General features: G+C 37.4%; 2 protein-coding genes across 8 annotated transcripts in view; both read right to left on the reverse strand.

The window, feature by feature from the left end:
• The window catches only part of MYO9A (myosin IXA), a 321,690-nt gene that overhangs the window by 32,062 nt on the left and 263,456 nt on the right, over nt 1-26,172 (reverse strand). For all 7 annotated transcript variants that reach the window (XM_044231266.1, XM_044231267.1, XM_044231269.1 and 4 more), the window contains 5 exons: nt 17,442-17,634; nt 15,381-15,509; nt 14,503-14,608; nt 13,580-13,711; nt 12,725-12,848 (listed from right to left, as the gene is read on the reverse strand). In XM_044231266.1, the coding sequence (XP_044087201.1) occupies nt 12,725-12,848; nt 13,580-13,711; nt 14,503-14,608; nt 15,381-15,509; nt 17,442-17,634 (684 nt within the window). The remainder of the gene's footprint in view (nt 1-12,724; nt 12,849-13,579; nt 13,712-14,502; nt 14,609-15,380; nt 15,510-17,441; nt 17,635-26,172) is intronic.
• LOC122893943 (SUMO-specific isopeptidase USPL1-like) lies at nt 22,509-25,619 on the reverse strand. Its single transcript, XM_044231272.1, is given in 3 exon segments — nt 22,509-24,543; nt 24,545-25,089; nt 25,092-25,619. Coding segments are annotated over 3 exon segments (2,742 nt in total). The 5' UTR covers nt 25,428-25,619; the 3' UTR covers nt 22,509-22,682.

Raw genomic sequence — 26,172 nt, forward strand, 5'->3', positions numbered from 1 at the left:
TATGGTATAGCTATAAAAAAGAATGAAGTCTGGCCATTTGCAACGACTCAGATGGAGCTAGAGAATATAATGCTAAGTGAAATAAGTCAGAGAAAGACAAATACCAACTGATCTCACTTGTATGTGGAATTTAAGAAACAAAATAAACTAGCAAAGGGGAAACGAGAGACACATACACACACACTCTCTCTCTCCAAGAAACAGACTCTTAACTACAGAGAACAAACTGATGGTTACCAGAGGGGAGGTGGGGAGAATGGGTGAAATAGGTGATGGGGGTTAAGGAGTGCACTTATCATGATGAGCACTGGATGATTAAAATAAAAACTTAAAAAAGATAAGCCTCCTTCCTTGTTTATGAAAATTTGATCTTTGGTCAATGTTACAGCTGCAGGATCCCTGTAAACCTGATAAAGGTAGCACGAAAATGATGTTATTAAATACACTGCCTCTGGCAAAAATTACCTTGATTGGTAAATTACATCTAAAGAAGCAATGGTAAATAAATTATAAATATCTGGTCAAAAGCCAGACTTCCCTGAGTGTGCAGTCTGTTGTAATTTAGACACATTCCTTACAGGGACCTTGGAAACCACATCTATGGAATTTTATAAAAGACACTGATTCCCAAGGAGGCATGAAACTTCTAAGGCAGAATGGATCTGCATTCACTACACCTGGATCTCTTTTTCTGCATCTGAGCTGCAACTTGGGAGGCTAAAGATAACTAAGCCCTTGATGGTTGTATGGCAGGATGGATGGCTACAAGGACTCTGGCAGAAGAGGAAGACCTTAAGCTGTCTGCTGGCATGCTGTGCTTACTGCCTGACATCATTTTAAGTGATTCTAATCCCAAGTGCAGCCCATGGTTTCCTTGTAAGTCTGAATTTAAGTCTAAGAAGATGCCCCTTTCTCATGCTGTTGGGTATTAGAACAATAACAGAACTGGAATAGAATAGGTAGAACTGAGTGAAATAAGTCAAGCAGAGAGAGTCAATTATCATATGGTTTCACTTATTTGTGGAGCATAACAAATAGCATGGAGGACAAGGGGTGTTAGAGAGGAGAGGGGAGTTGGGGTAAATTGGAAGGGGAGGTGAATCACGAGAGACTATGGACTCTGAAAAACAATCTGAGGGGTTTGAAGTGGCGGGGGGGTGGGAGGTTGGGGTACCAGGTGGTGGGTATTGTAGGGGGCACGGATTGCATGGAGCACTGGGTGTGGTGAAAAAATAATGAATACTGTTTTTCTGAAAATAAATAAATTGAAAGAAAATTTTCAAAGTTCAAAAAAAAAAAAAAGAATAGGTAGAACTGACACCCCTATAAAATTCAGTCTTCCTTTCCAAATGCAATTATTAAAGCCTGCTTTTGTAATTCTTTGGTTTTAAGGCTTTCTTTTTATCTTCCATATTTCTTCTTCCATGTTTCTTTGTTAACTATATTTCTTGGTATTTTATGTTGGTTTTATGAACCCTGTATATACTATATTTTTTCCCACACATACATTACAAAAATAAAGTTTAATTTATAAATTATGCACATGGGTATGCAAACACAAATACAAATGGGCATTTTTTTCCCATTATATCACCCAAATGGTTGTATATATTGAAGTTATTAACTATTAAATGTGCCCAGCCACCCTACTGAATTCTCTTAAAATCTGTAAATTGTTTTTTAGTTTTCTTGAGTCTTAAATAAAATCAGAATAGAAATAGTGATAATTGTAACAAGTTTTGTAACTCTGATTCTTTTTTATCATGTAATCGCGTTAGCTGGTACCTCTAATCAATGTCAAATAATGTACCTCCAATCAATGTCAAATAACAGTGGGGATAATGGACATCCTTGCCTTTTCCTGATTTTAATCAGAATGCTTCCAGTGTTTCTCCATTAAGTAATATATTGGCTTTGGGGTTGAGACAGATATATTTTACCATGCTAAGGAATTACAGGTATACCCCTAAATTAATAAGAATTTAAAAAAAATAATACCTATATAATTATATCAAATGCCTTTTAAATATCTATGAGGATCAATTAACATGATGAATTATGTTACTAGTTACCCCAATACAGAATCACCCTTTCATTCCCAGGTTATATGCCACTTGCTCAAGGTTTATGTTTATGGGCTACTGAATTATGTTTGTTACTATTTCAACTTGTAATTAACTTGTAATAGATGAGACAGTTCTAAATGTATATATCAAGTATTTTACTGATACATATATACACACACATATATACACATACATATAAATCAATGTGTCAAGTGCTGTTCTTATGAACTTTATGAACATTAACTCACTTAACTGTGAGTTTGGTACTATTAACCCCAATTTATAGATAAGAAAACTGAAGCATGGAGATTAAATGACTTGCCTATCACAAAATAGCTAGTAAACTGGCACTTGGATTTACATAAAAAGTCTAGTCCAGAGCCCATTCTATACTCTTGCCTTTAAATTTTTTTTGTGTGCAAAAGATTAGCTAGATTAGGTAATGATCTGTCAGAGAATCAACTTTATTGGTTTCACCTTTTTTTTTTTTTTTTTAAAGATTTTATTTATTGGGACATGTGGGTGGCTCAGTGGGTTAAGCCTGCTCAGGTATGATCCCAGCGTCCTGGGATCGAGTCCCACATCGAGCTCCTTGCTCAGCAGGGAGCCTGCTTCTCCCTCTGCCTGCCATTCTGTCTGCCTGTGCTCGCTCTCTCCCCTTCTCTCTCTCTCTGATAAATAAATAAAATCTTTAAAAAAAAAAAGATTTTATTTATTTATTTGACAGAGATCACAAGTAGGCAGAGAGGCAGGCAGAGAGAGAGAGAGGAGTTAGTAGGCTCCCCGCAGAGCAGAGAGCCCCATGCGGGGCTCGACCCAGGACCCTGGGATCATGACCTGAGCCGAAGGCAGAGGCTTTAACCCACTGAGCCACCCAGGCGCCCCAGGTTTCACCATTTTTTGTTGTTTCTAATGTACTTCCTGCTATTACTTTCATTAATTTCTTCTTTCTCCTTTCCTCAGGTTTATTTTGTTGTTCTATTTCTAACCTGATTAAGATGTTTATTTTTTCTTGCTAAGTTTCAAAGGCAAAAAAATTTCCTTTGAGCACTGCTTTAGCTACATATCCCAGGAACTCAAGATAGTGTTTTTATAGTAATTTTTAAATTACTCAATAATTTCCTCTTTGCTTTTGAGGTTTTTCTTGTGGCCTGATGTTTTCCCACAGATTTATTATTTTATCTAAAAATTTTTATGAAATATTTCATACATAAAGATGATACAAAATTTACAAGTACAGTTTCAAAGATAATGAAACAAATACCTGTGTGGCCACTACCCAGATACTGAAGTGTTGTGGCCTCATTTTGAGAATATTTCATGGGCAGATAAAAAAGTGTACATTTTCTCTTTGCAGGTATATAATTATACCTATTGTAGTCCCCCCTTCTCTGTGGGGGATACATTCCAATGTTACCAGTGGAGGCCTGAAACCAAGGATAATACTGAACTCTCTCTATATTTTTTTCCATACACAATTACAATAATGAAGTTTAATTTATAAATTAGGCACAATAAGTAATCAAAAACAATTATAACAATATGCTGTAATAAAATTGTGTGAATGTGGTCTTTCAAAATATCTTATTATACTGTACTTATCCTTTTTCTTGTGATAACAGGAGATGATAAAATATCTACATGATTGAGATAAAGTGAGATGAATGATGTAAACCCTGCAGCATTAGGCTACTACTACCTTCTGATGCATGTCAGAAGGAGAACACCTGCTTCTGGACCATGGTTGACCATGGGTAACAACCAAAGAAAACGCAAACCATAGATAAGCACGAACTATTGCATATACACATAGACCAGTCGTTAATTACGTTATTTGAACACATTCACTTCGAACAATCTTTTCTTGGTACCAATTATTCCCTAAAAAGGAGGACATTCTGTGGCTAAAAAAAAATTTCCACCCCAACAGATTGCCCTGAAATCTTAGGGTACTCTTTAGTAACACTTACTGAGAAACCTGAAGGGGATCCAGGAGGAAAATTTAAGATTAATGGTTGAAAAAAAAACCTAACATTATCTCTCATTCCCACAAATATGAAAGTAAGATATAAAGCACCAAAACTTATGTTAAGTACTAAACTATCTACAGTATGAGACCATGTGAGTCCTAGTTTACCCACATGGCTCCACAGTGCTAATGTCTCAGTATGCTACAGAACAAAGCCTATTTTGGTTTTAACTTAAGGCCTCCCTTCTGTGTAATTACATATCCAATTTCTAGCAATTCTAGTTAGTTTTTCCAGAATTATACCATGTATGCTTTGTACCAACACGTGTTTCATCTGGTTAATTCAGCCTCCTCAAGATCTAGCTCATATGTCACCTCTTCTACAGGCCTTCCCAGTACGCCAAGGTAGAATTAAGTACTTCTTCCTGAGCATTCTTACCATGCAGTACACAGTACTATCTGATCCCTCCTTCCTTCCTTTTAGAACATTCTAATACCCACAAATTTAGTCATCTAATCATACAAGTTTGCCATATTTTAACTGAGAAAAGTCTTTATGATTCTACTATCTACTTTTTCTAAGAATGATATTCTAAAACAAAGATCCTTAATTATCTGATTTGGGTCAGAATTCTGCGACTCTGTATTAGGCTTCTCTATTCTGTGAGACCAGTCTGTAAAAACGTTTCTTACTGTAACAAAAATATTGGGAACCAAATGCTTTATTATGGAGGATCTAAATGAAGATACCCTCTTTGAGGTAATCTTCAGTTGGGCACAGCATTTCCATTTTCTCCTAAGGCTTGAAGAGAAAAGTGTTAAAATGAATAAGGCTTATGAGAGAGTTTCGATTTCTTCTGAAAATGCTTTAAGGATAATGATGGAGGAAGTACGTGAGAAGGAATGGCAAGGCACAATTGATGGGACACAAAGAAATTCAACACTATGAGTCAAAATAAGCCCAAAGTGTTAAAGACAGAAGAAAATACGAGATATATGCGGTGGCTATAAAGGATCGGATTGCATCGCCCTTAAAAAACCTGATGGCTATGTAGGGAAAAACATGTACTACCCTCACCAGGGAGTCATGATACCTTATGAAGTAATACTTAATGAAGATCCAAGAAAAGTACTATGTTGCTCATCAGTTGAATAAGGAGAAGAAAATATGCATCACCTAGACAGGACTGTATATAACCAGCAAAAACAAAAATTTCAGATTCCTCACAAAGCAATTTTACCCCAAAATAGTACTTTGGGCCAAGATGGAAGATCACTATTGCATCTTTTGCTAAGTCACAAAAACAGGAAGCAAGGAATTGGATTATGAGACCTCTTCCTGAGGAGGCTACTTTCCTGGTAAGGACAGGTCCTACATCCAAGGCTTTCTAGAATATGGGTTGTTTTACATGGTGTTATAATTAGGTTACCAGACTTCATTAAAAAAAATTCTAATGCTTGTAATTATGAGTCATCAGATAATGAGAATTAGTAAGTACTAATCATTCAGCTCACTTTATCACAATACACAACAGTATGTGTTTGTGTGTATTTATGTCTTGCACATGAAAAGGAGTTATCCACATCAAATATTTCTATACAATGCAGTGAGCCAGTAGTATCATGGTACTGTAGAGTAGTGGTTCCCCAAGTGTAGCAGACTGTGGATTCCTGACATAGGCTGTATCATATCTACAAGCCCATTTAAAAAGAGTCTGCAATGGGACACCTGGGTGGCTCCACTGGTTATGTGTCTGCCTTCAGCCCTGGTCATGATTCTGTGGTCCGAGGATCAGGTCCTGCATCAGGCTCCTTGCTCTGCAGGGAGCTTGCTTCTCAGCCTGCTGCCTCTCCTGCTCACGCTCTCTTTTTCTCTCTCTGATAAATGAATAAAATCTTTAAAAAAAAGGGGGGGGGATTCTGCAACGTCAAAATCATGGTATCTCCTTCTAGCAGCAAGAATTACAAAGGAAGCCAAAAGCAATCATTTTTTTCTAGTATTCTGTATTTCTTATTCTCTAAACATACAACCTTCCAAGATCACTCTACCATTTGTAAACTCTTCACCTTCTCATCTCTGACATATAATCTTATCATCCTGAAACCACAGTAATCCTTAATATTTTCTTACTTCCTACATTCTGCCTTTTTTTCTTCAAATGTAACTATTAGGTTTCCTGAAAAGGGTAATGTTCCTTTCCCAGGTATTACTGTACTTCTTCCATTCCTATGTAATTCTATCTACATGAATTTCCTATTAATTTTTCTTTTTATTTGTCCCCATCTGAGAGAATAAGACTATTCCAAGGCTTTGAAAGAGGTGCTTCTTTCACAAATACACACAGAACACAAATACGGTTTCCCTTTTGTTTACTCTCCCCCAAAGGTCCTGTGCCTAATCCTCGCCACTGGCCTTGCACATGTACTGCATGCAGATGTAAGTAATACTTCTTGCATACTATAATGACCTCTGGAAAGGGGTTAGGGAGAAATAGAAAGAGCAGGGTTTTTCAACAGAGATAACACTACAAGTTCTCACCACAAGAAAAAACAATTATAACTCTGTGTGGCGATGTTACCTAAACTTACTGTGGTAGCCATTTTGCAATATAAACATAAAGCAAATCACTATGTTGTATGCTTAGAGTTAACACAACATTAGATGTCAATTATATCTTAAAAAAAAAAAAAGCACTACAAAAATACCTGCTAGTGGAGCACCTGGGTGGTTCAGTGGGTTAAAGCCTCCCCCTTCAGCTCAGGTCATGATCCCAGGGTCCTGAGATCAAGCCCCGCAGTGGGCTCTCTGCTCAGCGGGGAGGCTGCTTCCCCTCCCTGCAACCCCCACCCCTACCACCCCCACTCTCTCTGCTTCCTTCTCTACTTGTGATCTCTGTCAAATAAATAAATAAAATCTTAAAAAAAAAATAACCTGCTAGTTAGTACCAGAAATAAGAATGTTTCTGTAATGAGAAAATCTTCACTCCCTGAACCTGATTCTTATTATGTCAAGTTACCTGAATGTCAATGGTAGACTTAGATACCATACATTAACATAAGGAAATGATGAAACCACATGCTAGAGTCAAGTAAATCCACAATTCTAATACCTCTTTCCTTCAGAGCTATTTAGAGGGTTTTTTTGGGAGGGGTTGTGGATTTTCTTCTCACTTTCTTGATGGTGTCCTTTATTATTTACTTTTGCAGGCTATTTTTTAATGTTCAGTAGCCAACATATAGTGCATCATTAGCTACATCAAAAACTAATGATGAGCTACCACTTTTCAACTGATTCTTGGTTTTCCAATTATTAATACTTACTGTCTGGAGGGACATTTCTAGCATCTTTTTAGTAGTCAATTGCAAAGCTTAACCGCACAGATCTACCTATCCACGTTAATACAGAATTGAAAGTATGCTCATTTCTAACAGGGGCATGCAGATAAGTTCTTTAATAAGCCTACAATATGCAAAATTCACAAGCATTGCTACTTTAAGCCCAGCAGTAAAATCTTGAAAAGAGAGCAATTCATAAATTCCAAACTAAGTAAATAAAGTAACAACTGATTCTGTTTAAAAAATTAGAATTTTCTGGGGCGCCTGGGTGGCTCAGTGGGTTAAAGCCTCTGCCTTTGGCTTGGGTCATGATCCAGGGGTCCTGGGATCGAGCCCTGCATCGGGCTCTCTGCTCCGCGGGGAGCCTGCTTCCTCCCCTCTCTCTCTCTGCCTGCCTCTCTGCCTACTTGTGATTTCTGTCAAATAAATAAAATCTTAAAAAAAAAAAAAACCTGTTAAAAAAATTAGAATTTTTTTTTTTAATGCCTTTCTAAGAAAGATTGTTCAACTAGGTATGTTACGAAGAAAAGCATTACATGGTCAAAGTTTTGGAAGTGCTACACATCATATCCCAAACTTTGTTTGGTTATGGAAAACTTTGTGTATAACATTTTTCAAGAGAATAATTTGCGAAGGTTTTACAGATAACTAAAATTTATTTCAAATGATATTCTTCGTATTATATATATTATATTAGCTTAAACAGTTCTAAATCAACATTTATGCCTTAAATTATACCATAAATAAGTAAAAAAACCATTTGTTACAGGAAAGGCATAACTGGATGAGACAATGAGCATATCATATTCCGAAATCCTAGTCTGGGAGTATCCTAGTCAAAGATTATGCTCCATAAACCTAATGACCTTCTTTCTGCATGGTGGCAGAAAAGATATTTTCAAATTCATTTCAAAATCAATTGATCAGGATTCAACCTACTTCAGTGATTTATGAGTCAAGAGCCTCCTACCTAATATCTGACTGCCAGTCTGGCCCATCTCAAATCCATTCTTCTTCAGAATGCTACCAGTTATCTTCTAAAAGATACACTGACGGTGACACTCCCTACTTAAAAATCTTTCCCTAGCTCCCAAATTTTCTTTCAAAGCAGCAAATTCAAAATTCTTAATGTTGCACTTCTGGTTCCCATCTACTTTTCCAAATTATTCTGCTGCTTTCACACTACCTGTTGTCCCAGTGCTAGCTACACAGGGTAGTTACTATTCGCAGATTGTTATTTCATGTTTCCTTCCCTCTGGAAGTCTCTTTCCCCTCTTTCTTTTCTCTATTTGTTAGATTACTACTCATTTTTCAACACCCAAACCAATGACTATTCACATTGGCAATAATATAACATACTTTTCATAAATGCATTTAACTGTACATTTCAGAAAAGTCACTACTATATTTAATTGTGGAATAGAATTATGAATACATGGACACTATTGACTTTTATTAGTCTTTTTGTAGTGGATATGCTAAAAAGTCACTGCTATCTCTCATAGATTTAAGTCTTTTAATTCTTAGAGTCAATTCCATAGATGCTTACTAAATACTAAATATGTGCTAGACACAGTCTTGTTCTTAAGACTGAGCTTACAGGGGTGTCTGGGTGGCTCAGTGGGGTAAGCCCTCTGCCTTCGGCTCAGGTCATGATCCCGGAGTCCTGGAATCAAGCCCTGCATTAGGTTCTCTGCTTGGCGGGGAGCCTGCTTCCCCCGCTTCCCCCCAACCCCCCGCCTCTCTCTCTCTGCCTGCCTCTCTGCCTACTTGAGATCTCTGTCTGTCAAATAAATAAAATCTTTAAAAAAAAAAAAAAAAGACTGGGCTTACAGCCTTTACTACAGCTAAATGCAAAAGCAACAGTACATTAAGTGGGATTTTTCCTCCTGTTCCAAAATTGTGGCTAAGGCCAAAAGCTGAGGATAATTAAGTACCCCTTCTTTTAGCTTAAGAAGCCAAATGTAGTTGGTACCAACTTATTCTCTCAGGATTTAGTGAGAAGTACTAGTTTACTGAACCAGCTCCTATCATAAAACAATGATCATAACACATTCCCCTCCATGTGAATACAGCGTGAATCTAAAAAAGGTTAAAAAGAAAGAGGAGGTTACTGGAATTGAAGGGGAACACAGAGTTTATGAAATCCTATGAAAACAGGATATTCCCGGGGCGCCTGGGTGGCTCAGTGGGTTAAAGCCTCTGCCTTCGGCTCAGGTCATGATTCCAGGGTCCTGGGATCGAGCCCCGCATCAGGCTTTCTGCTCAGCAGGGAGTCTGCTTCCTTCCTCTCTCTCTGCCTCTCTGCCTACTTGTGATCTCTGTCTGTCAAATAAATAAATAAATAAATAAAATCTTTAAAAAAAAAAAAAGGAAAACAGGATATTCCCTATTGTCATACCTGAATCCAGAGGGTGAGAATCAAAGTTTGAGGTTATCTAAAAGAAAGACAGACCCATTTTCACTTCCTATTTGGTTATCTGTATAGGCAAATGAATTACTGATTTGCCCCTCTTATATATAAGAGAAAAGAGAAATAGGGAGAAAGTATGGTAGGGATGTGTCAGGTAGAGACATAGGCAAGACTATGTCCTGGTTCCTCGGGCCTTGTTCCAAGAGGTATGAAAAATGTAACCTTTCCCCCAGTGTGCCTACAGGCCCTACTGGGAGGTAGATTTCATTATAAAGTCTTGAGGCAAAAAAAAGACATACACATCAGAATCCCATGGTGTGAATGCCATCAACAGGTTTAGTCCATAGATGTAACCAAATCTTCCAAGGGATTGCCAATGCCTATAAAAATGGGGACAGGAATGACTTCGCTTTTAGCAGGGTAAATGGAAGTTACCACTCACCTACATTTAGACTACTGACAATGAGCTAGAACAGCAGTGTTGAACAACCAAGAAAGAGGACTGCCACCTCACCAGTGGGATAGCATGTAGAATTCTGCCTCTACTATTACTCCTCCTAATTTCAACACCAGGAAGAAAAACAACAAGAAAAAGGGAGGGCAGATGTGTGTGATAAAGAGAGTCCACTCACCCACCCATAAGTTTTCAGCCCCAGATTAAGGTCTATACTGTCCTAGGAAAAACTGGTAAGAGTACTGAATCAACTCTGTGACTCAAGTTATAATACAAAGACAATTAATTCTTAAATACTGGCATGAAACTGCAGTGTTTAAACACTGCGAATAGTGACAAGATGCTGCAAAGGTGACTGACATCCAATCAGAAAGGGGAGTCAGACATGGTAGAATCAACAGGCAGTTACTAGGTAAAAAGCAAAACTGGCCGGTGTTTATAGCCCAGCAAAATGAGATCCTTAATGAACTGGTTACCAACAGATGGAGAGCCTCTGAAATTAGTTTCCATATATACTGGTGTTCTTAAATCTGGGTATGAGCCCTATTATACTATGAAATGTAAGTCCAGAACCAGTCTTATCAATCTTCTCAGTACCATTTGCTATTCTTTCTGAAAAACGGTAAGCAAACATACTTCTATGTTTGGGAACTCACCATCAAAGTCATAGATAGGAATGAACAAATAAGCATTACTAACGATGGAGGATGCTACAAGGAGCAATAGGTATTTCAAGTAATAAAGAGAAGGAGACGGATAAGAATAAAGTTCTTGAGCAGAAATTAATTTGATATCTCAATGCTTTCAATGTTCACCTTTTAATGATCCAACCAAAGAAGAAATCCACCAAGTGGTTTATCTGACAAAGAGCAAAAACTAGTATATTGTAAACAGACACTGTTCAACTGCATGATACAGAGGAATACAAGTGAAGATTCTAAAGAAAGAGAGTAGGAGAAAAACAAGTGAAGACTGGTCAGGAAGTGGGACCTAACGGGGGCTGTACATGGAGGGTGGACAGGCATGAATGATAGACAGAGCAGAACAACTCCTAGATGGATGAGAGACAATAATGTAAAGCGGCTGTGACACATTGCAATATTAATACATACCGAGACTGAACTGCGGGTAATGCTCATAAATCTAACTGCAATTAGTACAGGTTTCTGGATTAGGAAGGACATGAAAAGGAAAGCAGAAGGTTAGAATGTACATGACATTGCCCCATTAAAAGAGAAGGTTTAATCTTTCAGAGGACCAAATATATCCATCTTCTGAAGCACCAGTTTAAAAATTTAAAAAAAAAAAAAAAAAAAAAAAAGCACTGTATGTCTAGCTGCTTTGAAAAGTAGCATTAGAGTAAAGGGCCTCTTCCCTTTCTTCTTCTAAATCGGGCCTCATAGAACTGAGCTCCTGAAAATTCAGACTACCAGACAGGGTTTCACTTTTAAATGGGGTCTCTGTTTTCATTTTCTAAGGAAAAGATTTTCAAATAATGTCCTACAATTAACTTCATTTAATACCTTTACTGCCTGAAAAACTCAATGTTTATGCTTGTTTTTAGAGAAGACCCTTCACTAATTTAATCAACTGACATATTTGTTAGGATTTATTCTGTGCCAGGCAGTTTAAGTACTAAACAAAGAAACAGAGTTATTTTAATCTAAGTATAAATCATGATGATACGGATGAAGCATTGCTGGGTCCCTGGAAAAGCATGCACATGATGACAGGGAAGACTGTTCTTCTTGAGAGATTTACTGGGGATCGGACTGGGTCTTCATTACCATAGTTTTGTTTTACAGTTGAGGGGAGGGAAAGCAACTTTAAGGTGGCAGCAGTTTTCCAGTTATCCAGGCCCTACTGATGGTTGGTCATTAAGAACTGAAGTTGTTTATATATGGGTCACTGGTTACAAAGGAAGATGTTAAATGGGAAAGTGGGCAAACGGAGAAAATAAATGATAATTTTTGCAAAGCTTTTCCCAAAACCTAACAATCTAACAATAAACCCTTAAAAATGTTTATTTGATAACAATCTACTAATAGATGGAATTCCATTTCCTTATGAATCACATTCTTGGATATGATTAAGTTCTTCACATCACAGAAGTACTGGCAGGAACATCAAAGGTGACATGGTTGAGGGTGGGAATAGATGGTGGAAGGAAGTAGAGGAAAAGTCAGGATAGGTTAAATTTTCACAGGAAGGACAGAAAAAGAAAACAGGACAGATTATCAAACCACAACATTTTATCCAAATACTTGATTTTAAAAATTCTACACATTTAACTGCATATATTCTGTATATATAATGACTAAAAGATCAAACATAAGGCATCCATAGTACCCTGGATAGAGTGGTTTCTTTTTACTGTTCCATGTGAAAAAGATTTGGAGAATAACCTCTCTTTACACCATAAATGCACACTTAAAATCCTCAGGAAGGTTCCCTCTTTCCCCTGAATTCCACATCTTACATCTTACCATTGATCTACGAATCAGTGACAGCCTGGTCTTTGCCTTATTCTCAGCAAATTCCAGGCTACTGATGTCTTTGAGACGAGCCTTGTATTTATTCATCTGTTCTACAACAATCAGCTCCACACAGCTGAAATAGGAGGAAAAAGAAAAAAACTGTTAAGAGCTGAAGCAAGTCAAATAAAGAATAGCCCTCCCAAACTGCTTTTCAGTTAAATGTGGCAGACATTTGGAGGATGAAAGAAAAATCAACACTCCTTATTTTATGAGCTCTAATACAAGGTTTATATAATAGTGGTTCACAACTTTGGCTGCACTTCAGTATCCATCTGAGAAGCAATTATGAGTTGCAATGTCCAGGCTACCCCCCCCAGATCAATTAAATTAGACTCTCTAAGGATAGGACACAAAGACTAGGATTTTTTAAAGTTCCTTTTGCAGCCAAGGTTGAGAACCATTACTCTAGAAGGAAAGCAGAGGCCCATAAAAACAGGCTAAAGTGAAATACAGAAATACAGAAGTACTAAGGCCAAAGGGATTCAGAGCCAGTTAGATTAAATTATAGGAAGAGACAGAGTATATGTAATTTGGTAAAATGGAATTTGAAAATATTTTGAGACTATAAGCATTCCTAAAGAAAAGCTAAATTTAAAAAGACCCTATAAACCAAATGATGTCCAGCTGAAGAGAATCTAAAGCAATTTTTCATCCTCAGCATAAGAAAACCCAACAGTGCCTAGTAACATTCTTAAAAACATCTGAACTTATGAAATCATTCACTATGTTTGATATCTGCATAAAGTGGCTACACTGACTCAGAAGTCCCTGGGGTCTTGTGGAGGTGATAGTAACTGGCCTTACGTGGTAGTCTTACTGATGTCCTGCACGCTTTGTAGTGGGTCAATGGTATCAGGGCATCGAAGAATGCAGGGGGCAAATACAATGGCCAAAGCATTAGCAGACATTCGATTAGTTTCTTCCTGTAGAGCAATCCTAAGGAATAAAAAAAATCACCAAAGTGGGGATTAAAAGAGAAAGCAGTAAGGATGTAGGCAAAGGACATGACAGAAAGATGTACGACATCCGCCGCAGAGCACTGGAAAGGTATTCATATCAGCTGAAAGGAGACATTTGTAGACTTTCCCAAAGCTGTTCCTTTGCCTCTGGAAAATGCAATACAAGCCAGCAGAAAAATCCCAAGGGAAAAATCCCAAGGAAAATTTCTGATCCATCTACACCTGAGGAACATATCCATATGTTCTGATCCATACACCTGAGGAACATATCTGAAGAATCCGGAGTAAAGACTATAAGGCATTCTCAGACAGTCATATCAGATATTCACCTAACATTTATGTAATATGTACCAGAGATTTATCTAGTCAAAATAAGGATGGCTCTCTTCCCAACCACTGTAGATATTTATACTCAGAGTAGAGAGACCATCCTGAAGACTCTTTGGTCAGTCAATTCTCTAAATCCCACTTCCTATGAATTACATTATATCAAGACATATACCTCTTTTCTAATTTCTAGTTCAAGAATGAGAACAGGCTAGGCTACACAGTGTCACCATGAGATTGAAGTTGTGACATGGCTCAAATAGGGCAGAGAAGCTGAGGATTTCTGCTCCAAGGAATTGTAAGCTGTAAGCACTTGTTTGAGGCATTAACTTTATACACAGGAAAAAGAAGATCTGTCAGTTTTCCAAATGAGGGATTTCTTCACTTACTGGAAAGAATCCAAGAAAAACAATTATACATTCCCTTGCTCCTTGAAATTACCTGACTAGATGAAAGATGAGGCGTTCCAGTGTATTTAGATGAGTTCGGGAGAGCTGGTCAATCACAGAGTATACACCACGAATTGTTTCTTTCCTCTCCTGAAGGCCTAAAAAGATTAAGGACAGCCAGTAAAATTGAATATCCCTTCTCTTATGCTACATCTTCCTCCTGAACAGATTAGGTAGCAGGGAAGTCTGATTCTAAATTTTAAAGTTTTAGGAGAGGCAGGTGTACCTGTATGGCAGGAAAAGAGCAGCTCCATTACCACTAATCTTCCTTTGCTTGAGTTCTATATTCATTAAGCAGTCTCATGAGTTTTAATCTATATCCCAGTAATCCTTATTACAGCAAAGGGAAAGAGATGTCCTAGTTCTTTTAGCCATTTTGTGGCAGACTGATTCTCTAATAATTAGTTGTCAGGCAATTTATAAATTGTTCTTATGGGAATTTGGGAAGTCATGCCTCAGGGCCTAAACACTGTGAGGCAGGCCTCCAGCAACATTCTACATAACTGCAGCACTGAAAAACTAAACTCCATCACCTGGTAGGGTTGGCATAAAATAGACAGCAGAGTTCTTGCCTAGATTTGTAATGTAAATGAACATAAGCCAGCCCTTGTTAGTTGAAACCTCTTTGTGAGAAGCAATGAAGTGACTTACTCAGAAAACTTTTAGGAGACTGGCATTTTAATGAATCTCTCAAAACTCAGTATTTGACCAGATGAGAATACACCGTAAGTTCTGTATTGACTGTTAAAAAGCTTACTTTTGAATCTATATGGACTAAACCATTAGAGAATGGCTAAATAATTTATAATAAAGACAGTGTTTCTTTCCCAAGTGTAGGCCTTCCCTCGAATCCAGGAGGCCTGTGCTTACCCATAGCTCGAAGAAATTCCTCATAGAGCTCAAAGGTCATGAGTGGATTGGGCAAATCACGAAGCCATTGTTTGAATACACTTGCAATGACATGTATGTTATAGTCATCCAGGTTTACACTCTCAGCATCTATTTAGAGACATGAGTTAAACAACAAAGCCCAAACATACAAAGAGTTTCAAATAATTCACTTTCAAAACTATCAGCACCAAAAGAACCTTCATGTTCTTAATCAAACTAGTATCTTCTACGATCTAATTCCATGCTTTGTAACAGCACCTCTAACTGTGGTCAAGGAACAGGTTTTTGTTTTCCAAATCTCTTGTAGACTGACAGGTATGTAAAATAAAATATCACATGATTTCATGTTAAATAACTGTTAAATACCACTATAAATGTTCCTAAATGCTTGCTCTTAGTTTCTGTACTTAAACTGTGGATTGATCTGTGAGCCACACTTTGAGTGGCAATGTTTTGGACAGCAGCTGGGAAAAAGGCCCAGAAGACATTTTCTAAAAGTAACGCCAATTTTAAGTCATTTTTAAAGGTGAAAGGACAGTAATAAGTGAACATAGGAAATGTAATGAACATACTTTTACTCTTTTACTTTGTTTTCACTTATAAACTCCCCAAGGTTATACAAAAGAAATGATTGAGAGGATATAGGATGAATGATTTTTTACTTGTGCTGAGTACAAGGTATAAGAGAGACGAGTTGTTGTCAACTGCCTTTAACCTAGAGTAGATGGAATCTCTGGTAGGCAGGATGTCCTGCTTGAGTTTTACCAGGTATTTTGTGTTGTTATTTTCATACTGACTAATCTCTCCCTGGTTTGCTCATTAAAAGACAAAAGAAAACAGGGGTGCCTGGGTGGCTCAGTGGGTTAAAGCCTCTGCCTTTGGCTTAGGTCGTGATCCCAGGATCACGTGATCCTTAGGATTGAGCCCCACATCGGGCTCTCTGCTCAGCAGGGAGCCTGTTTCCTCCTCTCTTTCTGCCTGCCTCTTTGCCTACTTGTGATCTCTCTCTGCCAAATAAATAAATAAAATCTTAAAAAAAAAACAAAACTATAAGGAAAAAGCACATGGGTAGCTTCTGGAGACACAGAGACAAACTTTGTATCTAAGTGTGATTCAAAACAATCTATTCCAGGGTGCGGGTGGCTCAATAGGTTAAGCGTCTGCCTTTGGCTCAGGTCATGGTCCCAGAGTTCTATTCAGCAGGGAGTCTGCTTCTCCCTCTGCCCCTCCCCTGCTCCCTCTTGCTCTCTCGCTCTCAAATAAAGAAATAAAATCTTAAAAACAAAAACAAAAAACACAACAACAAAATCTATTCCTTCCCTATAGTAATAAAGAGTAGAAGTTGACAATGACACCAAAGTCCCAACTCCTGCATATACATTCAAGGGCTGAGGCTATAGCTCTACACAGGTAAATGTTCAATCCACTAATTAACAGTTTAAATAACTATGTCATGAATGTAGGAAGGTGAGAACATGCATCAGAAAGACACTTGAAGTCAGAGTAATAAAGATTAATAGGCAGGAGTTTAGGTTATGAATTCAGAACATCTGGGGTTAAATCCCAGCTTCATCACTTAGTGGTGGTGAGTCTCTGGGCAAGAAACTCTGTATGCCTCAGTTTCTTTCTCTGTAAACAGGGATAATAATCCCTAATTCACAGGACTGTTGTGAAGATTAGCATAAAAATATCAGTACATTACATCATCATCAACAGATCATCATTTAATTTCCCTGAAGCTAAAACTTCTCCTTTTTAAATTATGGATACCATGATCTTACCAAATTGTTAAGAATTTAAATGAGAGCTATGTCAAGTACCTAATAGTGCCTTGTACAAATGATACACTCAATATATATTTGCCAAATTGACCACACAAAAACAAAGACTTTTAGAAAGCCACAAAATGATTAATAAGCACCACAGAAAAGATGGCATTCTTCTGGATGCAAAAAAAAACATGTAATGAAAACTTGAAAAGCATGACAAGATCTATTTAAATAAAAGCATTTGGTCTTGATTTGAAGAGCGCCATCTTACCTGTATCTAGACCTTGTCGAAGCTCCTTGATTTTATTAGTTGAACCAGACTTTCGATAAATCCCTTCTGTGTACAGTCCATGCATTTCAATGTAGTTTATGAGCTTTTCCACCACTAAAGGAACAGTTCGTTCTTCACTGGTCAAGCGAGACAATTCAACCCCGAATTGTCGAGATGACAGCTCTGGATCATACTAAATGGAAGATAAATTTTTGTTTCCAAATACATTCAAACATTTTTAAATGTGTTTAACCAGTTATTTACGAGGAACTATTTTTATTTCCTTTAAGTTTCATGAGCATCGTTTTAAGAGTTGGAGCTAAGGGAATTATGGTTAATACTGACAATATATACCAAGTCAGAGGTTGCTTCAATCCTTTCCCATCAGGGATCCACTCAAAATATAATGGGATAAAGAATGAAGGCAGTGGCAACAGGTTACTGTTTCCCTTCCTCTTAAAAAGCTCTTCATGTAAAGTTGGGATTTGGACAAAGGAGAAAGGGGATAGACTTTGTATGCTAAACATGCTAAACATACTGCTATTCATATTTGATATGAATTAGAACTGTAAGTAATTTCTGATGCTTAAGAATGCTTCAATGTTCATGTAAACTTTAGGGACATTTAACTAAACAACGGTATCACAGCTAAGGGCAGAGGCACACAGATTGGCCCACAATTCGTGTTCGAGCCTTTTCTTATTTACTTCAATAGTGTATCTGATATCATACATAACCTTACTAATTACAGCTTATGTAACTGCAAAGGACTTATCCTGAAGATTATTTCAAGTAATTCACAAAAAACAAAAACGCCGGGTATTACCTCTGAGACTGAAGTCTTTTTTGTAAATCTTTTTTGTCTCTTCCTTCTCCTGCATCATTCTCCTTCTCTACACAACACACATTCTCTCCTTTAGTCCTCAATCAATCAGTGCCAAGTTCTTGTGGTCAGTCAGCACACTCTGTTTTTTCTTTTCTGTTCTATTGCCACCACCCTATTTCAAACTTATATGACCACCCACTTGGACGATTTCCAACAGCTTCTTGGTGAATTTCCCCACATCCATTTTCTCCCCTTTTAATATACTGCATAGTATATATAATCTAGTTTCCTAAAAACTAGTGGTTAACTAGTATATATCAAAATAAGGTGTAAATATTCCCCTTCCAGTCTTATGTTAGTACATTTGTCATTTATGTGCTACATAACAAGAAAACAAAATCAAGTAAGAGAAGATAGTCTTCACCCTAAGACTAGTGTTAAGACTAGTAGTGTTAATGCACGGTGATAAGTAAACAGTAACAACAGATTTATTAGGTAATATGGAACCACAGAAGTAAAACAACTGGATTGGGAAGGACTGGGCTGGGTAACTACTGATGACCCTGAGAAGACCTGATGCCTGCCTAACTTAACTGTTAGAAAGCATATAAGAAGTACATAAGAAGAAAGGGCAAGAACTTTTTGGGCACAGAAAACACAGAACAAAGTTGGGCAAAACGAACTATAAGTAATCTGACATGGCTGAACTAAAAATAAGAAAACACTAGACAGAGATTACAAAAGGCTTCAAGTACTAAGGCACAGACTTTGGTCTTGTCCTGACAGCTAAAGAAAGGCAGCAGGGACTTTCAAGTAGGGAAGACATAAGTTTTACATTATTATGCAATTTCACCTATATATACTCTGCATTCCAGCGCTTCATTCTTAAGAGAATTAATAGCATATCTACTTTGAAGCATGTTAAGTTATCTTAATATAAAGCAGTATCTCTGAAAAGCTTCTCCAGGTCTGAGGTAGAAGAGAAAGGACACTTAGATATTTAGAGGATGCAAATTAAAGTTTTGTCTTGTCACTATATTAGGTTATTTATATAATTTCGTATTTGGAATAGAATTATCATTTTTCTATCTCACAGCGTTCTTATAAAGATTAAGTAACAGATGAAGACACATAGTACAGTATCTCATATATGGCAAATGCTCAATAAACTGTTAAATAAATACCACTCACTGCAATGATTAAAACAAACTTCAAACTTCTTGCTATTACTGTGATATAAACATGCATACATATACACTTACATAATCTATTTATTTAAATGTTATGGCTATCCCCAGAGAATTAGGAATGTCAATTAAGATCTGTGAAAGCAAAAAGAACCCAAAATACTGGAGGGTATTAAAATTTTTTTAAATCATTTGATTTGAAACCAACTAATTTAAGGCAAACATGTGAAAAAATTCTATTTCTTAAAATTAAGAGAAATTAATTTCACTATTTTCAACTGAAAAAAAAATTGAATCTTCTTTGTAAAAACAATGTACGTGGGGTGCTTGGGTGGCTCAAGTCAGTTAAGCAGCTGACTTTGGCTCAGGTCATGTTCCCAGAGTCCTGGGATCGAGTCCCATGTTGGGCTCCCTGCTCAGTGGAAAGCCTGCTTCTCCCTTTACTTCTGCCTGCTGCTCTGCCTTCTTGTGCTCTCTCCCTATTTCTCTGTTAAATAAATAAATAAATCTTTTAAAAAAACACAAAAAGCCCAACATATGTTTTTAAAGTTATTTTCCCTCCAAACCATCTTACATATATTAAATAAAAATTCATTGAATTAGGACATACATACATAAAGGTATACAAACTATAAGTGTACAGCTTGATAGACTTTGACAAAGTTGTTGCACACTTGTTATCAGGACCCAAGTCAGGAAACAGAATACAACCAGCAGTATGAAATTCTCAAAACCATCCCAGCCACTATGTATTTTCACAAATAACCAGCATATGTACTCCTATCAGTAGAAATTAGTTTTACCTACTTTTGAACATTATATTAATGGTATCATATAATATGTATACCATGAGTTACCTTCCTCCATTCTTGAACTTTATATAAATAAAATAATAAGGTATGTGCTCTTTAGTTTCTGGCTTCAACATCATGTCTGTGAGTAAAAATAGTTAAAGCTCATATAGTATTCCATTATATAAATAGTTGACCCTTGAACAAGAGTTGAACCATACATGACCGACTATATGTAGATTTTTTTCAATAAATACAGTATGGGGCACGTGGGTACTGTTACGCTTCTGCCTTTTGCTGGTCATGATCTCAGGGTACTGGGATGGAGCCCCACGTCAAGCTCCCTGCTCAGCGGGAGTCTGATTGTCCCTCTCCTTCTGCTCTTCCCCATCCTACTTGAACTCCCTCCCTCTCAAGTAAATAAATATAGGCTTTAAAAATAAATAAATACAGCCTTGCAAATGTATTTTCTTTCTGTATAATTCTCTTAACATTTTCTTTCTTTCTTTTTTTTTTAAGATTTTGTTTATTTATTTGACAGAGAGAGATCAGTAGGCAGAGAGGCAGGCAGAGAGAGACAGAGAAGCAGGCTCCTTGCTTGCGGAGCAGAGAGCCCGATGCGGGGCTCGATCCCAGGACCCTGAGATCATGACCTGAGCCGAAGGCAGAGGCTTAACCCACTGAGCCACCCAGGCACCCCTCTCTTAATATTTTCTTTGCTCTAACTTACTTTATGGTGAGAATACAGTATATAATACATATAACTTACAAAATATGTGTTAATCAACAACAGTAGGCTATATAAGTAGTTAAGTTTTGGGGGAGTCAAAAGTTATAGACAGATTTTCCACTGTGTGGGGCATGTTGTTCAAGAGTCAACCATATACCATAATTTTTTTTATGCCATAATTTACTTATACATTCTACTGCTGATGGACATTTAGTTTTCTTCTAGTTTGGGGATAGGTTGGTATTGATATGAATGCTCTTTTGTCTTTTGGCACAAATATCTATGTATATTTGTTGAGTATGTATCTGGGAGTGGTACTACTGTGTTCAGATTTGATAAGGACTGCCAAGTAACTTCAAGATTACTTATGCCAACTTATACTCTTGTCAGTAATGTATTAAAGTCCAAGCTGCTCTACAACCTTGTTAGGACATTTTTCATTTTAGCGATTTAAGTGGGTATATATCTCACTATAGTTTCAATTTATATTTCTCTGATGATTAAAACCTTTTTATGTTTATTGGTCTTTTGTCAAGTGCTTGCTTAAGCCATGTGCTCATTTTTCTACACAGCTAACTACTTTTTTTTAATTGATTTTTAGGTGCTTTTTAGATACTGTAAATCCAAGATGGATATATGAATTACAAATGCATTCTCCCACTCTGTGGTAGATTATTTTTTGTTGGTTTGTTTGAATGAGTGAATTTTGAATTTTATCTAGTGTTTTTCCTCTTTAATATTTCTTATTTGTTCAATGTGAATTATTATCACTTCATTTTTTTTCAGGGAGAAAATTTTTCTTATTAATCTTAATTATAGTATAGTTAACATACACCACTATATTACTTTAAGGTGTACAGTATAGTGATTCAACAATTCTATACATTACTTAGTGCTTATCATGGTAAGTATACACTTAAACCTCTTCACCTATCTCACCATACCCCAACCAAGCTCCCCTCTGGTAGCCATCAGTTTGTTCTGTATATTTAAGAGTCTGTTTTTTGGTTTGTCTAATTTTTTCTTTCCTTGCTTTCTGAAATTCTACATCATATGGTACTTGTCTTTTTCTTACTTCAGAGTTAGGATTATACCTTCTAGACCCATCCACTGTTGTTGCAAATGGCAAGATTTCATTTTTTTTTATTTTCCTGTTAGAGATCATTTATTAATCATGTAACATTACTTGGAGTTCTAGTAACAAGGTTTCCTACCACCTTTTCTAAATAGAGAAGTTGTATTCTCTACAGGGGGCGGTTTACATTCCACAGCATTCAACTGGTGTAGCAAACAGGCTTAGGGTCTAAAATGATCACACAACCATTACCAAACAGTCACCCATTCTATATCCCACATACAATGACTTAAGTTTGTACAAACGATTATTTTTCTTGAACCAGTGTAACCTAAATTAAAATGTAGAAATTTAATGTACCCAGCTATAAAAAATGCCAGAAACTAAACACTAGTTTTCCTGTTTAACATTCTGAAATCCTCCTCCTCCTACAATACATAATGAAGTGAACAAGGAAAACCAATTCTTGATCATTTTAATTTGTATAACAGATTACATGCTTTGTGAGTAGAAGCAAAGGTAAAACCTTCGGTAGCTTACATTTTATTCATGACAAGGCCAGTGTGTAAACACTATACTAACATAGTTTTTCCAAGAACAGTAATAAATACTAAACTAAAAAGAACATGCACTCAACAATTCTCAAAGAGATATTCATCAAAATGAGGTAAGTCTAATGTGTCATTTGCTAAGGAATTTAATGTTGAAGTGGAAAAAAACTCATCAAAAATATCGGTCTTCATGGAACTTTCCAAATTCAAAGTCCTAATGCAGACATTATTTGTCAGTGAATCTGGCTGAACTTCACACATATTTTTCTTGGTGGGGCTACAGTAATTATGGTCCTGTCTCAGATGTGTGTTTTGGGGAATATCATTTAATTCAGTAGACACTGGTGTTGGGATGTGGTCAACTCCCATTTCTAAATACCTAAAGTCAGCCTCCCCATTTACCGAGTGCTCTGTTGAGACAACAGTTGTAGGAGACAATAATTCTGCTAAAATTTCTTCATGATTCTGACTACTGTATGGAACTGTGCACCCAGATTTATTATCAGCAGTATCAATTTGATACTGTAGTTCTTTTAGCAAGTCTTCTATTGATTCACAATCGTTTGGAGACCCACAGTGGGACATATGTTCTAAATTTTCACTTGGAGGTGTTCCTTTTTGAGGGGAAGACATAAGAGCAGCTAATTTCTTCTTTTTGGCTTTAAGTTTTTTAAGAAGTTTTAGACGAAGTTTATGAATCTGACCCTCACCTGAGTCTCCATGTTTTGCAGAAGAAACACCATTTTCTTTCACACAAGAATCATGACTACGGTGAGCTCCACAGGAGGTATTTTCACATTTCTTCAAAGCATCTGTATCAGCAATAGCATCAGTACATACACGAGAAGTCGTGCTACCAGACAATGGATGGCCTGGTGGAGGGTTACTTACTGTAGGTGGCTTATCTGCACACCTACTGGCTTTCTTGGATGGCCGGTGAGCCTTTTGGTTTATGCCTTTCGTTTTAAAGCCACCAAAATTACTTGCCCCCTTAACTGAAGGCTGCAAATCAGTTACAGTGTTTCTATTATGAGCTGAAACACAAGGTGGCATAAAAGAAGCACCCCTACTTAATAAGCCTTTAACCCAACTTCCTACAAATGGGTTCTTCTGAGTTTCTTTCAGCGATGGATTTTGTCCTGATTTCGCTGTTATGGTTTGAGAAGATGCCACAGTTTCATTTTTTTTCCAATCAGATACCTGAGCTGTAATAGCTTGTTCTGGTTTTAACTTCTCAGTTTTGGGTGAAACAAAGTGTTTTAATGGAGTATCCTTCTTTAGGGCAACTGTACCCTCAACTTCTACCAGCTTTACTCCACCTATAGAGTCAGTAACATGAACAGTATTCACAGATTTAATAATTACAGTGTCTTCTGTATTCAGCTGTGCCAACTGCATGTTTGCACCTACAACTGGAGATGGCAAGCTTAAATCCACGAATCGGTCTTGAGTAAGCTTTTCAACACATGGAGCTGATACTAAAGAAGCCATTAGTAACTCTTGTGATTGCAAAATATCGGTTTTGCCAACTCCTGCATTTTCGGCCACAGGTTTATTTTCTAAGAGGAAACGTTCATCAGAGTTAACCTTTATTTCTTCAAGCGTCAAAGATAAAATACTACTGTCAACCAAACTTTCTGGACCTGAAAGTAAATGATGCCCATGAGCTAGAGCTACAGCTTCACCCTGTGAGTGTGTGCTAGGTCCAACTGCCACACCAGTGGGCAGAGTCCTTGAGAATGGCTCAGCAGAGGCAGCATCGCCCACAGAACACCGAGTTGGAAAGGCTGGCTTCTCATCACCGCAAGGAGGCTCATCATTAGTCTTTTTAAGTGGAAGGCAGGCAGACGCCTTATCTGTCACTGGGGATGTTTTTCTTTCCCAAATAACAATATGTACCTCTGAAGCAACAACTTCAAATTTCTCACGCCTTTCAGAACATAGTTGGGTCATCGCACTCCAGCCAACTTCCATCCGCATCTAAGATCCATGTTATAAAATGATTATTTGCCTGGTACTGAATTACTGAAGTTATTTGATAAAGACAGCCTTCAAAATGAAATGAATAGTGCTGCAAGTCATTATGTGGCAAGCCTTCCACAAAGTGCAACATGAATACGGGAGACACTTTTTCCAATACCATTTTTCTGATCTGTGACTTATTGCTGCAAATGTTACATGGACCAAAATGGGCAGCATTAAGTGGGTGCCACTCAGGGATGACATTTGTAAAAGTGACCAGATTCTTCATATGTCTATTTTGATACTTGTGTCCACACTGTGAACATTCAAAGTTCCAAGAGAAAGAATACATGAAGAGCTTTTCAATGACGGGTTCCATTTTTAAGAGCAGGGGAAGTGCAAACACGGGGCTTTCCATATCACATAATGTGCATCTAAGCTGAGGCTGAAGCCTAATGAAAATTTCATCTCTGACTTCATTCAGACAGGACTCTATCTTTGCAAGTATTTCTGAAGTAAGTTTTTTTTACAATCTCCATCTTTAATTCCATCCAACTGATTGGTGTGCAGAAGTTTATTGTCTTGATCATACTTCATGAACAACTGCCAGAACACAGAGTTCACATTAGAGCATAGGCCAGTCACAGTATTTTTTAAGCCTTCCAAGTGCACCAATGCTGACAGAATACAATCTAACCAACAGAGAGCATTAGCATTTTTCCACTGGACACATAAAGACTGGCAAAGTGATGTACATTTGCTCTCCAATGCCATTTCCAGTTCAGATGCGCATCCTTCATTCTGAGGAGAAATCCCTCCAGTTTCAGAAACATCAACTGTAGCAGGATATTCTTCAGCAGCCATGTCAATACCAGCCTCCAAAATCTCATTCTGTTCCAAGGAATCAGCTGTCCTAACTGGGTTCGGTAGACCACTGTGTGGTAAATCAGGTAAGTGAGACAAGGTTTCATCATATGCTTCTCCATCATGTTTGCTGTTCAAAACTTGTTCACCAACGACATGATTTTTAGTCTTTTTGGTACTTGCTAAAGGAGGTGAATTTTGACAGTTGGTTTCCAAGAACTTCCTTTTTTTGAGGCTTATTTGTAGTATGACAATCTTCCAAATCAGGAGGAATTAAGTTACTAAGTGATTTAGAGCCCAAAGGAGAGATGCACTGCAGATCCTCACACAAAAAGATAGATTCTTGAAAACTAATTCGGTAAGTCTTTAAGGCTTTTAACTTTCCCTTCTCTCTACAAGCAGGGCAATACCCATCTGACGGGACTTTAGCTGAATCATAATTCTGCCGCGTGCACTCCCCTTGCTAGCACCGGGTCGGTCCGAACTCCTGTTCCAGACTGGGTCCACACACCACCGTGCAACGTTCAACCCACGTTCCACTCGGCCTGCTCCTCCCCCACCGGCCTCTCCGCTGGAAACAAGATTTCATTTTTATGGCTGAGTAATAGTCCATTGTGTATATATACCACGTCTTCTTTATCTGTTCATCTATCAATGGGAACTTGGGTAGCTTCCATAATTTGGCTATTGTAAATAATATGGCAATAAACACAGGGGTGCATATATCTTTTTGAATTAATGTTTT

The sequence above is a fragment of the Neovison vison genome, chromosome 13 (assembly GCF_020171115.1).
Source record: "Neovison vison isolate M4711 chromosome 13, ASM_NN_V1, whole genome shotgun sequence".
NCBI classification, from domain to species: Eukaryota; Metazoa; Chordata; class Mammalia; order Carnivora; family Mustelidae; genus Neogale; species Neogale vison.